We start from the raw sequence: 17,447 nt of genomic DNA, 5'->3' as shown, positions 1-17,447 counted from the left end.
ACATGTTTCTCTTTCCTAGATTTTCTTGCCTCTTTGCTCTAAATCCTGGCATTGCTCGTGTCAGTGTCAAGCACTGGAGAATTTACTGTCCAGTCTGGAAAAATAGTGACGGCATATGTTTATTGCTGGAGATGTAGCTCAGTTTGCAGAGTCTTTACCTAACATGTATAAAGCCACCCATGGTTTACCTGGAGCACTGAAGGAGCAAGCATGGAGGCTCAATGCCGCAGTGCCTGTAATGAGAGCACTGGCAGAGAGAGGCAGGCTGCTCAGCTTTTCCAAACCATCTTTAGATAGTGAGTATGTTCAGAAGTTTTTCTTTAACAAGGTTATGTCTCAATAAGGTAATTTCCTGAGACGTGAGTTTATGTGTCAAAAAAAAAAAATTGGGCATTCGTTTCGTCTTAACAATTCTCATTCATCTACTATCCTGTCATTCAGTGAGCGGCCGAATTGATTTACATTTTGTCTAATTTTACTGTCTGAGCATTGCATCCTTGCTTATGATGCAGCAGCTCAAATCCACCCTCACATTCTCTTTCCTAAAATTACCCCTGCCCTTTTCCTCTCTACTTCTCCCTTCCTATTTTATGTTTTTAACACCTACTTGGTCTCCTTTTTCCTGCCTGTGTGTATACTGATGTAAGACCATTACTGCAGCATGCATAACATCCTCATGATGTTAACATGGCAGCAAACTGACTCTCCTTCCCCCAGCTGAAGTCAATGGTCACTATTACCATTTGAATGGACATTCCCAAGGCTTTCTCCTATTGGCAGTAGCATTTTGGCTAGCCTTTTTCTGTGCAGGTCTTTTATAAGTAGTCACAGGGAATGAATTCATATACACAGGGCCCTGGTGAGTACTCCCTGTTTAATTCAAGCTGAAATGTTTAACTGGGTTCATGTTTTCCTGCCATTTGGTTTTTAAAGTTCTTTGTATATTCTACACACCAACACTTTGACATAATTGAACTTGGTAAAGGTTTTTCCACCATTCTGTATGCAGTCTCTTTGTCACAAGGATGTTCTCCTTCTCTTTGCTCGAGCTTTTCTTTTTCTGAGTTCTCATTGGTCAACTGATAAGTTTACTGCCCACATCACCAGGACCCAGTTGAGGAAGTCCTTTCCTCTGCTAGGATAGCGAGCCATATTGCCCACTTTCTCCTGTATTGGGTTCAGGGTATCAGGTCTTGTGATGAGGTCCTTGATATATTTGGACTCGAGGCATGTGCAGGATGTAAGGTGAGGAAGGGAGGAGTCTGAGCAGAGTGGTGAGGGTGGGGGGCAGGGGCATGTGTGTGATGGAGCAGCTTCTGAGTCCTTCCTGCTCTGCCCAGGTGGGCACATCCACTGCAGGGCAAATTCAATCACTGGAGCGCTACGACATATGGTAGAAAGACATCCAGCTACTATTCAGTGTGCCGGGTACCACTGGTGTCCCTAAGAAATGACAGTTGCATGTTTGCTTCCCAGAGCCAGAGGGTGGACAGGGTAGTACGGGTTATTAGGTGTTTCTGGGAATTTTATGTGGTGTTTAGTTTTCATCAGGCACTGTTTAAGAAATTACAAGTGTGGGAACCAATTTTAAGAATAATTGTGTTTCTGAAATCTTGAGGCCTGTATAATGTAGACCTGTCCCTTTAAAAGTGCCAGCTCATCCGGTGAGAAAATTATGTTAGGAGGACAAAAACAATGTATGGGTCAATGGACACTCACTGTGACATGTGCCAACCTTCGGTGATATTAAAAAGCTACTGATGGTCCCGCAGTAACATCAACTCACAGAAGGAGACCTTGTTACCCTCTTTAAATGGCATTTCCTTGATTAGGGCCACACCTACCATACTAATCAAAAAGACACATGAGTCAAAGAAACTGAGAATCTATTTATTTCACATACAAATGCTTAGGGAATAGAGATGCAATAACATGCTGGTGGAAGGCAGCAGGGGTCTGCACGTGGCTCCTGGTCAAGGGTGGTACACCAGGCCTCCTGTGCCATCTTCAGAGAAAGGTAGAGTGGGACCCCACAGGGGCATCATCATTCATTCCTAACTGACTTTGTCCTCTTCTGAAGTGCTCTCTCCTCTTCTTAAACCATCTCTACCATGAGAGGGAACAGAGATTTGTTCTGTATTATTTTCATGATTATAAATCAGAAACCACATCATGTAATAGTAGTTGCCCTCTATACTTTACATCAATAGAATTTATATTAATATTATCTTGCTCAGAAGACCCTGGTATCTCACTGCTGTAATTCTATGAGGACCTGAAGACCTGGTACACAGTGCAGGGCTTGCCTAGAATGTGGGAGACCCACTGGTGTGGCCCTTGCAGTGCAAAATAGTTCCCGGACAGTGGGCCAAACATTGCACACTAGGTTTCTGTCTCTACTATAGAGTCCTCTGTAGATACTTATCAGCACTTTCGGGCAGATGCAGCATCATGGTCCTGAGAGTTATCATGACGGGTGTCTGTATCTGTTTGGCTTCACTAGGCACCTCCAAACACCAGGAGGACTGGACTCTATGCTTCCCCCATGTCCACAGTCTCTGTTTAACCAAGTTTACATCAGCTTTCTGAGTGCCTGGCTCTGCCTGAGAACTAACCTTTTGCGGTGAACTCAAATTGCTCCTATAAGGTTAGAATTTATGCTTAGTTTTCACTATTTCAATTCTTTAGAATCAGGGTTATCTCCAGTAATATGATTCTTGTTTAAATAATTTATATTTCATAACCCCAGTGGGATGTCTCATCATTGATATCCTGAAGATATCAATGTTCAAAATAATTTTATATATATATATATATATATATATATATATATATACATATATATATGTATATATTTGAGCTTGAATATCAATTTTATTAATACAAGTATTAATGCATAGAGAGTATGTGGTACAACATATATTTGTAGTTTATATGAAAGATATATACATATCTGATCTGTGTGTATGTGTTCTGGGTTCCTTTGAGAACCTGTGCTCTGTGTTAAAATGAGCTATTTCAAGTTGGTTGGGGTTTCTTATTCAATTTTATACTCAGAAAGAGCATAAGGCTCAAAAGTCATTATAAGGAGGCTGTAGAGAAGAGTTAAGAGCACTTGATGCTCTTGTAGGGGAAGAACCAAGTTTGGTTCCTAGCCCATGCATAACCACTCCTAAATCCAGGGAAACTGATATCCTCTTCTCTCTCTGAGAACACCTGCACACATGCTACATGCACACACGGGCAAATCTATACACGTGAATGAAAATTTAAAAAAGATTTTTAAAATGTCATTTTGAAATGTAACACTTCAAACACCACCACTACCACCACCACATTGTGCATAGGATAAAAGTATCCAAGATAAGAATCAAGTTCTAGAATGGCTCTCCTGTCAAATTGTCTTCTTCTCCTTACCTTAACTCTGGTTTCACTCACACCTATCCATCTTGCCAGATGTCTTCTGGGGGAAAAATGGCAGATATTCAGTATTGGGCATTTTGAAAGAAATGAAATGTTTTATAAATACTTCTCTAAGTATTTATCCACCCTCCACTATCTGACACATTCACCTTGAAGATTTTTGAAACTTAATTAAATTCCACTGGGATTTTGGTCCCAGCTGTTAGGAAGCAGAGGCACGTGGATCTCTGTGACTTCCAGGTCAGCCTGTTCTACAGAGTGAGTTCCAGGACAGCCAGGATTGTGCATTGTGCTTTTGTAAAATAATGTTTTCAGATAATGTTTCACTTTGACACTGTGAGAATATCACTCTCCCACAGACTCACATGTTTGAACGCTTATTGTATTGAATAAAATCCCCAGTTGGTAGAACTGTTTCGAAGGAAATGGAACTTGAGATCTTGTTGGAGGAGAGGTGGGCTTTGAACTTTCAAAACTCATGAGATTCTATCATTGCCTGTGGTTGTATCTCAAGATCTTAGCTAGTGCCTGTACCTGCCTGCCTGCTGCCATGCTCCCCGCCGTGATATTCAGGAACTCTCCCAAAACTCAGTTTTAATAAGGTGCCTTGGTCATGGCGTCTTATAACAGCAAGAGGAAAGGAACTAAGACAGTAGCCCAAACTGACAAGGAAAGCCACCCCTGTGCAGGCTTGGCATTCATAGCACCAGGGTTACTGAAAGATGCCATCCTGCCGAGTATTGAATCTTGGTTACAGACCATTTTTTTAAGGAAAGGGAAACAAAATGTATGGAAAAAACAAAAACCCCATTAACTAAGGGAAAGGTGTCACCAGGTTCTGTGGTTTTTATGTTTAATGAAAGCACTTGGAAGTCAAACGCAGGCAGAGAATTTTATGAATTCCTTTTCTTTCCTTTCTTTTCCTTTCATTTCTTTTCTTTTCTTTTTTCTTATTTTGGTTTTTTTTTTTTTTTTTGAGACAGAGTTTCTCTGTGCAGACCTGGCTGTCCTGGAACTCACTTTGTAGACCAGGCTGGCCTTGAACTCAGAAATTCCCCTGCTTCTGCCTCCCGAGTGCTGGTATTGAAGGCTTGCACCACCACTTAAGCTAGATAAGTTCCATGCCAGCCAGTGAGATACACACACACACACACACACACACACACACACATATATATATATACACACAAGTATATTTAGGGAGACCCTGAAGAGATAATGCACTCATAAGTAAAACAAACAAACAAAGGAACTTAAAAGTCAAACACACGACATACAGATTTACGAAGTTGCTATAATTCCAAACAATCCACCTTTCACACTTTCAGTAGGGCCCTGCTTATAGAGAATACATAGCCTGAAGTTTTCCTCTGATACATTTAAATACTATCTGAAAATACCTTCATCCTCTTTGTCTTAGACAGATTTACAATTGATGCGATGAAACTCCCTGACCTAAAGGAAGTTGGAGAGGACAGAGTTTATTTTGCTCAGTTCCGTATTTCGCTAACACTAAGAATAGGAACAGAAGTAGGATAGGAGCCTGGAGGCAGGAGCTGATGCAGAGGCCATGGAGGGATGCTGCTTGCTCCCCATGACTTGCTCAGTCTCCTTTCTTATAGAATCCAGGACCATCAGCCCAGGGGTGGCCTCACCCACAAGAGGCTGGGCCCTCTCACTTTAACCAACAATCATGAAAGTACCCTAAAGACTTCTATCACCTGGTCTTAAAAAACATATATGTTCCTTATTTTATTGGCATTGATGTTTGGCCTGCAGGCATGCGTATGTGAGGGTGCCAGATCCTCTGGAACTGCAGTTACAGACCATTGCGACCTGCCACCTGGGTGCTGGGGTTTAAGTCTGACTCCTCTGGAAGAGCAGCTATTGCTCCTAACTGTTGAGGCCTCATCACTTATACTGTGACGCTCATCACAGAGCCTGCTCTTATGGAAACTTGTTCTCAACTGAGAATCCCTCCTCTCTGAGAACTCTAGCTTGTCTTATGTGGATATCAAAGTATCCAGAACAAACATTTGCACAAGTCTCCCACCTACCCCAGCACACTACCCTACCACACTACTACAGGATGCAGGATTCTGGCAGCCTTGATTTTGGAAGTGGCTTTAATTTAGGGTAACAGGCCAGCTGAGGAAATAGCCCAGAAGATTAAGGTGAAGAAGGTAAAGATAGAGACAAAGGTGAAGGTGAAGGAAGTGACTGACGGCCTACATTTGACACAGAGACTCACTAGGTGCAAGGAGAGAACAGCCTAACCCAAGCTGTACTCTACACCCACATGAACACACGCGCACTGTCATAGACAAATCAACAAATACAGAGAGAATGTGCAGTTTTAAGGGGGTAGCAGTTGAAGGACCCGACAGCCACTATGGACTGCTCTGTGCTCCCAGGAAACAAGAATCTGCTTACCTTTCCTCTGCACGGATGAAGTGATTCTGCTGGAAAATGCGCTCCAGCTCCTGCAGCTGCCACCATTGGAAATTGTAGTGTAAGCTACGCTGCTGTACCCACACTGACTTAGGCCGCACACCAGATACCAGCACTGGAATAGGCTGCACTTTGTCTATGACCACAGCATCCCTGAGAACTGGCTCCTCTGGCAGCTTCTCCTCCTCCTGGGCACTGCCACTGGTGTCCTGGTCCTCTTGGTTGCTGTTATCCATGAGGTCTGCATCACCAGCAGCAGGCCCACCTTCTCCACTTAATTCTTCTGCTTTGTCCCATTCCACTGCTGCGGCTCCGGACTGGCCCAGTACACTCTCTCCCTCATTTCTTCCCTCTCCATCCAGTGGTAAGACTGCCTGTGTCTTCCCACCTGTATGTGGGGAAACAAAACAAAACAAGACAAACAAACAAACAAACAGGCATCAGGGCCTAGGCTGGTGCTGAGGTGTAGTTAAGTCTCAGGAAAGGCTCCAGAGCACTGCAACTCTCAAGTCACCTCTGTGGGACACATTCCTCCTCTCATGGATGTGGACAATCCACCATTCCCAGAAGGCACTCACCATTCAAATTTTCCTTGTCCTTGCCAAGTCCCTCATGAAGTAGGTAGTTGGTGTTTTGATGCTCCATGTCCTGAGTGCTTCCCTGCAGCTTTCCCCAGCAGATTCTGAGTCGGAGTTCCTGAGGTTGTGAAAACCGAAAGCCGAAAGCCGACAGCCGAAAGCCGAAAGCCGAAAGCCGAAAGCCGAAAGCCGAAAGCCGAAAGCCGAAAGCCGAAAGCCGAAAGCCGAAAGCCGAAAGCCGAAAGCCGAAAGCTGAGAGCCGAAAACCTAGCTTTGCAACCAGGAAGAGATTCTCTCATAGCCCTTGGGGGCGGTAGTGCAGGTTACCAAGTGTCCAATCATAGGTGAGCTATCCTGACCTCCATTTGATCTCCTGCAGCTATGGGTTGAGCCTCAGGTGCAAAACAAAACAGGTTTGTGCTGCAAGGAGCAGGATATCATTGCAGGGACCGCATGGTACTCAAGCTGGTATGGATGCACACGTGGCGACCCACCTCGCAGTTGGATAAATTACTGTCTACGTTCAACTTTGCCAAACGACTCGTACTGAAGAAGAAAAGCTCTGGAGATGATACTCAAGTGTTTTTAGAATATCTCTTGTTTAGTTGGGGGGTGTCTTTTCACGACATTCATCCCAGCGTTCAGGGGAAAGAATGAAGTGGATTCTGAGTTTCAGGCCAGGCTTGTTTACATGGTGATTTTCAGAAAACCAGAACCACAGTGAGACCACCTCCTCTCAAAACACAGAGTGTCTTTCCTCTAGGCCTAGTAGTTTATACTAGCGGCCTGTTACTTGATAGAGAAGAGAAATTAAACAGAGAAGGTGATCCACCAGGTCTCTTCCTTTGAGTGTTCACAGAAAGCTCAGTTAGAGTCTGCCATGTGTCCATGGTGTGCCTTTTCAGGAGCTTGGGTGAGGATGGGGGGTTATTAGTCCTGGACAGACTGGTTAAAACTGTGAAGGACTGAGTAAATCGCCATACCTTGCTAAGGTTCCCTGCATTTCTCTTGAATGGGCCTTCCTAATGTGTTCGCTGGAAGGTCAAAGGGTCGAGAGCAGGCGCCAGTCTCTATCCAGATACTGTCAGATAAGCAGCCCCTCTGCAGGCATGTGGTCAAACTGGTCTTTAGGAGCAAACATTTTACAACAGGCTCTGGCCACTCAGAGACTAGGAATAGCCCCTAGGAACTAGGCCATCTCCAGGTGGTTGTTTTTCTAGGGTGGGAATATTCTGGGGTCTTGATGCCAGAGGAGGGGTTCTTCTCCACCCAAAAGACATACCTCAATATTCTGGACAAAACTTACACATACATGTTTCTGGCCCTGTTTGTTCTTTGTTGTGTAGCCTGAAACTACTGTGGTTTCAGGGTGCACAGAACCTGGATATTTTTTTTTTATGTATAGTTCTGGTCAAGATTATAGAGTTATCAATTTTTGTGTTGAAAAATACAGCTTACTACATAGAATCCTTGCCTAACAGACATAATGTTCTCCTTGGCAAATCCGTAACAGTCATTTCTTTTTTTCTTTTTTTCTCTTTTCTTTTTTTTCCTTTTGCATTTTGATTGTTTGTTTCTTTGTTTTTGATTTTTATTTAAAGACTAGGTTTCTCTCTGTAGCCCCTGGAAATCCTGGAACCACTCTGTATGTAATTTCAGTATCTTGAAGGTTCTCCACACTGACTTTCAGAGTGATGACATCAGCTTGTGGCCACACCTCCAGTGAACAAAGGTTCCCTTTTCCCACATAATTGGCAGCATTTGTGCTTCACAGGTTTCCTGAGTTTAACCACTGTGGATTGGGGGAAGATGAATTTAAAAGTAGTTTTCATTTGAACTTTTCTAATTGCTAAGGGTGTTGAACACATTAGATTTGGTTTTTTACTTTAATCGTTTTTTATTTTCTATCCTAAGACCTCTGTGTTCAGATCCATAGACCCTCTTTCTTTTTTTTTTTTTAATTGGGTCATTTGCTATCTTGATTTTAGTGGTCTGTCAGATTTTACTTTGTTTGGGTACACTGTGGCTGTCTTCAGACACCCCCCCACACACACACACACACAGGGCATTGGACCCCATTACAGATGGTTGTGAGCCACCATGTGGTTGCTGGGAATCAATACCTCTGCAAGAGCAATCTGTGCTCATAACCACTGAGCCATCTCTGCAGCATGACATTTTTTTTCCTTTGGCACCTGTATATGTAGGAATGAATCCATGATCTCTCTTGTCACCATGTCTTATTGTTAGTGTATACAAGGGCAACTGGATTTTGTAACTTGGTTTTGTATCCTGCCACTTTATTGATTTTTTAAATATATGCCTGTATTTGGCTTGCAAGCTTTTTTCCCTTTAATTCTCAACATCATGTAAAAAGTTCAGGCAATGCAGTTGCGGGAGACATCTCCAAACCCAGGGCTGATGGAGCTGGGTGTCAGGTGAAGATTCAAAGTTCCCGGGAGTCATGCGATGTCCTGAGACGTGCAGTGATCGAATTTGTTGGATGTCTTATTGAAGAGTTTGCAGAAGGAGTGAGGGACCTGGAGTGGCTAGGAACGCCATAGTTGGACCAACAGGATCAAGTCACTCTTGGGAGCTCTCAGAAAATGAACCACCAACCAAAGTGTATACACCGGCGGGACTTAAACTCCCATATATATGTAGCAGATGTCCTGCTTGGAAGGTACCTGGAGGAGATGATGCAGTTATCATGATATAAAGTGAATAATATAAATTAATGGAAAAAATAAACAAAAAAGAAAAACAAACAAAACCAGAGTGCAGTTGACAAAGACACCTGACATAGGCATCTGACTTCGAGTGCACAAGCATACATGGACACTCCACACCAACACATGCATACATATCCCTTGGGCAATCACCATAAAGAGAAACTGATGATGTAGGAAGTGAAATACTACCTCTCCATTTTGATCTCAGTCTAAATGATTTTGAAGCAATTTTTAATTCACTGAAGTCTTTACCCAGAATTTAGTCTTGCCTGGTATTAAGGTCATGGTACATTTCTTTGAAATTTACTTGTCTGTTTCTGCATTTTTAATATTTCATTTTCTGGCAGATTTTTCTTTTAAGATACTTTCATTTTATATATATTACAGAACACATACACCCCCACACATGCACACACACAGCTTTCTTCTGCATGAATGGCTCTGCACTACATCTGTGCAGTTCCTGAGCAGTCCAGAGGAGGGCTGAGGATTCCCTGGGACTGGAGTCACAGATGATTGTGAGCTACCATGTGCTAGGTGTGTGTTCTCTGATTTTTCTGTTCTCCTCCTGTTGGTTTGATTGTTTACTTTTCATATGATGGTGTTTGTTCTATTACAATATATGTATACATTTGTTATGTTTTGTTGTTATCTATCAGAAGCCTATTCCTTCCTCAGAAAGAAAATAGGATTAGACCAGGATGAAAGGGGAAGAGGGAGTTACTGGAAGGAGTGGAGGGAAGGGTAAGGCAACTGTAATCAGGATACATTGTATGACCGAAGCCCTATTTTTAATAAAAAGAGGGGAAAAGAGAAAAGAGAAAAAAGTTCTCTCCTGTAACTTACACTAGCAAAAGTATTGTCTTGTACTACTTTTCATATAGACTCTAAATATTGATAAAAATAATTGTTATACATTATGTTAATAATGTATAACAATTTATGATATGAATATAAATATATAATATAATATTTTGCTATAAAACATTAATGTAAATACATTATATTAATATAAAATATTACTATAAAATGTAATATATACTATAGGTAATACTAATTTAACTATATAATGTTGTCCACATATTTATCTTCTTCTGGCACAATTCATCACACTCTGTAATTCTTTTTTTACACCCTAAGTCCCAAGGGCCTCTCCTCCCACTGATGTCTCATCAGGCCATCCTCTGCCACATATGTGGCCAGTACCATGGGCGCCTCCATGTGTATTCTTTCATCGGTGGTCCAGTCCCTTGGAAATCCAGGGGATCTGGCCAGTTAACACTGTTGCTCCCTTCATGGGGCTGCAAAGCCCCTCAGCTCCTTCAGTCCCTTCTCCAACTCCTCCATCGGAGAACCCTGTGCTCAGTCCAATGGTTGGTTGTGAGCACCCACCTCTGTATTTGTCAGGCTTTGGCAGAGCGTCTCGGGAGGCAGCCATATCAGGCTTCCATCAGCAAGCACTTCCCAGCATCTACAGTAGCGTCTGGATTTGGTAGCTATATATGGGATGGATCCCTAGGTGGTACAGTCTCTGGGTGGCCTTTTTTCACTCTCTGCTCCATACTTTCTCTCCATATTTGCTCCTGTGAATATTTTGTTCAGCCTTCTAAGAAGTAGTAAAGCATCCACAGTTTGGTCTTACTTCTTTTTGGGCTTCATATGGTCTGTGAATTGAATCTTGGATATTCTAAACATTTGGGCTAATATCCACTTATCAGTGAGTGCATGCCATGTGTGTTCTTTTGTGACTGAATTACTGTATTTCTGTATGAGTGTGTATCTCTACTAAGTGTGGTATAATGGTTAAGTGTGTGAGTATGTGTGAATGTGTGAGTGTGTGCATGTATATGAGTGTGCATGAAAGAGAGTTGTGGGAGTGAGTGTGTGTTGTGTTATTGTGTTTTGGGTGTTAGTGTGAGTGCATGTGTGACTTTAACTGAGTGTGTAAGGTGGAGTGTGAGTGTGTGTATATGAGTGTTTACATGTTTGTATTTATCCATGTGTGTGTGAGTGTATGTGTTTAGTGTCTTTCGCTTAGAATAAAGTGTTCTCCCTTATTGTTTATGATCAATTTTAGTTGGAAGGCAAGGGGATTTTTGCTCAGATATTAGGATAGGACCATGTTCTTGTTTCCTGGTCCCATTTGCTTGGAATATTTTTCCACACAACCTTTCACTGTCCTTCAAGATAAGAAGAGTTTCTTTTAGACAGCAAAAGTTAGAGTTTCTTTCTTAATTTGTTCATCCAAATTGTGTCTTTTTGTGGAGTAGTTAAGGCTATGAATCGTTAAAGGTGTTATTGAAATGTGTGTGTTGATTGCAGCAGTTTTATTGTTCTTCTTTGTTTTGTGTGTGTGTGTGTGGTCCCGTTTTGTGTTTCAGTAACCATAGCTTCACCTGTTCACTGTATAGAGTCAATTGATATGCTCATTTTTTCTCCTCATTCTGACATTTTGCCTCCAATATTCTCTGTAGAGCTGGTTTGGTGGACATGAATTCTACCATGCATGTAACAAGACCTTTTTTCTTTCTTTTACAATTTTGGTGTATAGTTTTGCTGGGTATAGTAGTCTAGACTGGCAGTTGCCATCCTTTAGAACATTGCGCCAGGGTCTTCAGGATTTCCGAGTTTCCACTGAGGACTCTGGTGTTGTTCTAATGGACTTTTTCCTCTTTATATGAGAATTCCTTTTATTCTCTTTTGGCTTTGATGCACCCTGCAGAGTTTCTTTTCCAGCTCAATTTGTTGTTTCTGGTTCTTGTTTTCTAGTAAGAACTCCAGAAACGATCTATGAAAATACATCCTTTGTACTTATCACAAAAATCAATTTTGAAATTGAGGCTTTCTGCTGGCTTCTTATATTTTATCTATGTACTCTAGGTCCTGAGAGAAAACATCATCCCATGCCTCTCTCGGCTCCCTTAAGTGAAAGATGCCTCTCTTGCATCTCTGTGAATGACCAGCCCGTATTTCCAGGATGAGGAGTGAGGGGTAAAGCATGGCAGAAGGTGCAAGCAGCTGGGGTCTGAGTTTGACAGGGCAGCTAATCATGAATTCCAGCCCCACAGAAGATGGGGAGAGTGTCAGCTTCTGCATCTGTAATGAACTCATTGGCAACTATGGTCTCTGGGAAATTTGCATCTCTGAATCTTCCATGACTCTGGAAGATCTCAGGCACACAGTGCCATAGGGTGAATACAGTGATGTACACTCGGTGTTCTTGGATTGTTGTTTTATGAAACGGATTTATTTTAGTCCATGTAAAGTAGTCTCTCAGGAATATTATCACCAAAGTGACTTGCTTATAGGGATTTATAATTTAGAATAAACATAATTAACACAACAAGAATTTCTCTATTTTACTGAGGTATGATGTAAAATGTATTGATACGCTATACTATTTCAAGGAGATAATTGGACTTCTGTGCTAAAGCAACTTTACTACTAAGCCTATGGTGATAGAAGGAAAAGAGCAGCTAGGAGATGTTCTCCTCATAATCTTACAGAGCAGCAGGGACTTCTAATTTGTACCACACAGCCACCAGGATTTTTTCATAGTTTTGTTTTTTTTTTTTTCATCGTGAAAGGCTCGTGAATGAGAGATTCCATACTTCTTCTGGAAAAATTATTTGAGTTCGAACATGTTGATCTCTGAACTGGGGGCCATGATCCTGATGGTGAGGGCCAGCATTCTTCAGCTGGTATACTGCTGGCACATCAATGTAGGTAGAGTGTTTCAGAATTACCATGACCAGAACATGAACAAAGTTGTGTTCTTGAATTTTAGGTTGTAAGTGTTTACCAGGAACTATTTTAAAAGTTACAATATGGAAAAAACAGAGCTTATAAATATATATTATACTAAATCAAAAGGCACATGGGACAATTATATTGAAAATTCATATTGTTATTGAAATATAATCGCTTCAGATATAAGAGTTTAATAACATATCGTTAGGAGATGAAAGCAATTCCTCTCTCTATGTTGCCTTGGCGATAGTGGCACTGCAGGGTTCCTCCACAGTCTTCAGGAAAGATGTTCTGAGAAGCAGGAGGAGAACTTCTGAGACCTTATAGCCTCTTATACCACCTGTATTGTTCTCTCCTCTTCTGAAACCATCTCTACAATGAGTGAGAAGAAGGAATTGGTTCAGAGAAGCAAACTTTTAGGACCATAATTGAAAAAAAAAACATACCATGTAAGTTCATATATCAGTGTTACTTTAACCTGGTGTCTAACCCTTCTTTCTAATTTTCTGAGGGACTAAAGGGTTAGCAAGCTGTTCAGCGCTTGCCTAGAATGTTGTAGACCCTGCTTTCCACAGCAGCACTGCAAAATAGTCCCAGAAAAGTATTCAAAGGTTGCTCACCTTGTTTCCCTCTCTACTGAATTCACATTTTAGCAAGTGAGCAGCATTTTCAGGCAGATGCACCAGCCTATTCATCAGCTTTATGAGTGCTGGGTTCAGCCTTTCAGCTATGGCCTAACTAATATTCCTTCTGCAAGGATAAAATTTATGTTTGATTTTGAGCATTTGAGATAGATTATGATTGTGCAGCTCCTAACTTCAGTATGATGTCACAGAGTAACTCTACCTTAAAACACCAGCATTGCAAGGAATTGCACATAGTTATGTATGTATGTCTGTATATGTATACATAATTAATGTAATCATCTCTACTAAATACCTGTGTTATAAGTTAAGACATCTGTATTTATAATTTACCTACAGTGTACATGTATGTGTAATAGGTATGTGTCTAAGAAATGAAAGTCGTTCAGTGCTCTTCTTTATTTGTTTAGGAAGTCACGTTCCATTTTGAAATATGCCCTTTGTGCATGGTGAGGCTTCCTTATTCCATGTCTACTCACAAAGACTTTAGACCTGAAAAGTAACTTGGTGCAGACAGCAGAGACAGCTCAGTGGCTAAGAGTCCTTGCTGCTCCTGCACATGGGCCAGAGTTTGCTTCCCAGTGTCTGAGCTGGGTGCATCAAGATGACCTCTAAATCCAGCTTCAGGGAATAAGTGTCCTCCTCTGGATTTTGTAAATACAGCGTCAGGGAATAAATGTCCTCCTCTGGATTTTTTGGCACTTGGCCACATATTTTATACACAGAGACATACACGTAGTAAAAATAAAACAATCTTTAAAAATACTCTGAAACAGTTTTATGTTAACAATTTCATGGATAAGATGAATGCGGCCAAGACATAAGGCAAGTTGTAAACTGGCTGTCCTGCCAAAGGTCTTTCTTTGGTTTACTGACCTTCACTATGGCTTCATTCACACCCATCCATCGGGCCAGTTGTTTTCTGAGGGTAAAATGATAGATGTTCAGTATTTACCGATATACATGAAAGAAAAAAATGTGAATCATCTTATATATTTGCTTTAAAATGTTGGTCTCATCCCCCAACTTCTTTGACATTTATCTGGAAGGATTTGAAGATTTAAACAAATTCTATATGTAATTTTATTTATTATTAATGGACCGTTCATACACATGAGCACCCACTCATGCCCCTAGAAAGCATTATTAAAAGCCACAACACAGGCGTCAACAACCTTAAGGAAATGCTGTCAATACTCTCTGTGGTGGTGTATGAGACCCTGCCTCTAAAAACAAGAGAAAAGCAAACAGAGCAATAGTTGCAAAGCAAATTCACACAGGAATGCTGTGAGAGGCCCTTTGTCAGGACAGAAGGTTAAACTCAAAAGAAGATATATTAATAGGGAGGACAGGAAAATTTCTAATGTGCCATTAGTATAAGAGGACTTCTAATGTACAGAGTGTTGGGGGAAATGAAATGCTACATTTCTTTGAATTACTCTTTGGGGGTGTTTATACACACATACACACACACTCCTATGCCCTAGTGAACATGTAGATGTTAGAGGGCACCTACTGGAAGTTAGTTTCCTTTTTCTATCATATGGATGTGGATACTGGGGACAAAACTCTGGTTCTCCAGGTTGGTGGCAAGTACTTTTACCCACTGAACCATAATCTCACAAGCCTTGGGCAAGAAAATATCAAAAGCACTTCAGACAGAAAAGAAACAATCAAACAAATCCACAAAAGAATCAAAGAACAAGAAAAACAACCCTCCATAGTACTGGCAAATGCTTCTTGGATTCCCAGAATGACGGAGGATGGAAATTCAGACAATGGGTCCCTGTGAGTTCCAGGTGAGCCTGGACTACAGAGTGAGCAGACAAGAATAAACAGAAAGGGAAACCCAGCTAAGCTGAACATGCCTTAGATCTCAGCACAAAAGCTCTTACACATGCTCAATATTAAGTCCTGGTTTTGTGGACCATTTTCTGTGGGCAGCTTGGGGTGGGGGGAAGCAAAGCCATAAAAACTAGGAGAATGTTGGGAGCCAGGCTTGGTGAAGCATGTTGTCCCAGCACTTGAGAGGCAAAGGTGGGAGGATCTCTGTGAGTTTGAGATCAGTCTGCTGCTATAATGTGAGTGCCAGACCAGGAAGGGATTCCTAGAGAGATCTTGGAGGTGGTCGGTAAGGAGAGAAATTTGTCAGTGAGTTTCTAATTATAAAACACTTAAAGGAAAAATACATGATGTACAGATATATCAAAAACTTTAAGAACAGCAGGATACCCCTCTGTAGTATGGCAACCATAGCTCAGCCTTGCATATCTCTTTTAAAAGAACATAACTACTGTAGGAGACATGGACGGAAGTTTTGTACTTGGACTCATGTGAATACTGTATGAAAATACCTTCAAGGTCATTTTGTATGACTCTTACCCCTACCTCGGAACCATAGTGGAGGACACTGGATCTGGCAGTCTGAATTTCCCAGGTGATTAGGATTTCAAGAGGCAAGAGTTTGTGGGGACTGACAAGATGGCTAAGTGGGTCCCTGTGCTTTCCGGATAGCCCTGATGTTCTCAGTTTGATGTCTTGGACCCACATGATGGATTATAAAACTAAACGCTGTAAGTGTCCTCTTGCCTCCTCATGTGCCAGGTGGTGCATATACTCACACACATGCAAATCCACCGACCCGCCACATGCCCACCCCCACCAAATAAATGAAGGTCTGTATTTAAAATATAAATTCAAAAACGAGGCTCTGTGGGGGAGCAGGGAGGAGGTTAATGGTCACCTCGGAACAGCACTTGCTCCCATCAAGTAGGAGAAAAGGCCAGGCAATCTCCTCACCTTGCTTCTAGACTGAGAAAATAATTCATCCGGAAAATTCTCTCCAGTTCGTCCAGCTGCCACTGGGTGAATCTATGGTGCAATCGACGTCGTGGCACCTGCCTTGGCGCTTCAGCCTGGTCACTCTCTCCTTCAACATGCTCAGGAATCTGCTCCCTCACTTCCTGCTCATTCTTCTCACCTCCCTTGGTGCCACCATCTTCCTTGTTCCTGTCTTCCTCTACAAGGCCTGCAGTGCCAGCAGCGGCGGGACTCTCTCCATTTAATGCTTCTTTTCCTCTACCCCTTGCGGCTGTGGCTCCCAATGCCGACTCCACCTGTCCTCCATCTTCTTCATTTTTTCCCTCTTCAGCCGGCAAAACCTTGGTACCTGGAGGTGGGAAAATAGAGAAAATTCAACCTTGCCGCCAAAAGTAGGCAGCAAGTCGCAGAGATGACAGCTGCCCATGGCGCCATTCCCGTCATGCCTCCCGAGCCACCTCCATGTCTCTCAGGGAGATAGTTATATCACCATTCCACCTACCTACTGACCATTCCAGCTACGTACTGACCATCTCCTGTACCCTCACCCTCATATACTACCCGAATGAACAAGTACTTGATGTTGTAACAGTCCATACCTTGGGTGCTGTCCATTTTAGTCTCACATCCGTTGACTGACCTTGAAGCTCTGTGGTAATCCTGAGGTAGTTCCGGTAATAGAGCAGAGCGGTGACCGTTGACCTGGAAGAGATTTCTTCCAGCCCGTTCCACATTACTATGTATCCAGTTAGAGATGGAACGTTCTGGCTTCATGCTCATCACCTGTTGCTATGGTGAGGTAGGTGCCCAGAGGTGCTATAATGAGGACCATTAGGTGCTCACCCTGAGGTGCCCTGGTGAGAGGAGTTTGTTGCTGGGATGAGCAGGGTATGTTTTCAGGGAGGACACAAACCTCGGGGAAGTAGAGATGCAGAAATAACCTTTGAAGCTGCATCTCAGCTGACTTCTCTGACCTTATTGAATTTTCTTCCTACCTAGGGGATGGTGGTCAACTGTAGAAGCCAAGTTGTGGGGAGCAAGAAAATATC

At 42.2% G+C, this 17,447-nt stretch overlaps 2 protein-coding genes across 4 annotated transcripts; both read right to left on the bottom strand.

The window, feature by feature from the left end:
• Positions 1-1,869: 1,869 nt before the first annotated feature.
• On the bottom strand, positions 1,870-6,741 carry Rhox4e (reproductive homeobox 4E). Of its 3 annotated transcripts, none has more exons than XM_017318438.1 (4): positions 6,453-6,698; positions 5,857-6,262; positions 3,418-3,460; positions 1,870-2,106 (listed from the first exon to the last, which is right to left on the bottom strand). In XM_017318438.1, the coding sequence occupies exons 1-4, from the start codon at positions 6,517-6,519 to the stop codon at positions 2,008-2,010; spliced, it is 615 nt and encodes a 204-aa protein (XP_017173927.1). In that variant the 5' UTR covers positions 6,520-6,698; the 3' UTR covers positions 1,870-2,007. The 3 variants fall into 3 exon arrangements, with proteins under 3 accessions (XP_017173927.1, NP_957688.2, XP_006541508.1); NM_201236.3 differs by having other exon boundaries at positions 1,871-2,106; positions 3,418-3,463; positions 6,453-6,741; XM_006541445.2 differs by lacking the exon at positions 3,418-3,460 and having other exon boundaries at positions 2,022-2,106.
• Positions 6,742-13,255: 6,514 nt separating this feature from the next.
• Positions 13,256-17,178, bottom strand: Rhox3e (reproductive homeobox 3E). Its single transcript, NM_001184969.1, has 4 exons — positions 16,998-17,178; positions 16,378-16,747; positions 14,455-14,500; positions 13,256-13,306 (listed from the first exon to the last, which is right to left on the bottom strand). Exons 1-4 carry the CDS (start codon positions 17,176-17,178, stop codon positions 13,256-13,258), a joined length of 648 nt encoding a protein of 215 aa, NP_001171898.1.
• Positions 17,179-17,447: the final 269 nt, after the last annotated feature.

Source organism: Mus musculus, chromosome X (genome assembly GCF_000001635.26).
Source record: "Mus musculus strain C57BL/6J chromosome X, GRCm38.p6 C57BL/6J".
Taxonomy (NCBI): domain Eukaryota; kingdom Metazoa; phylum Chordata; class Mammalia; order Rodentia; family Muridae; genus Mus; species Mus musculus.
This window is presented reverse-complemented; position numbering and strand designations above follow the sequence as displayed.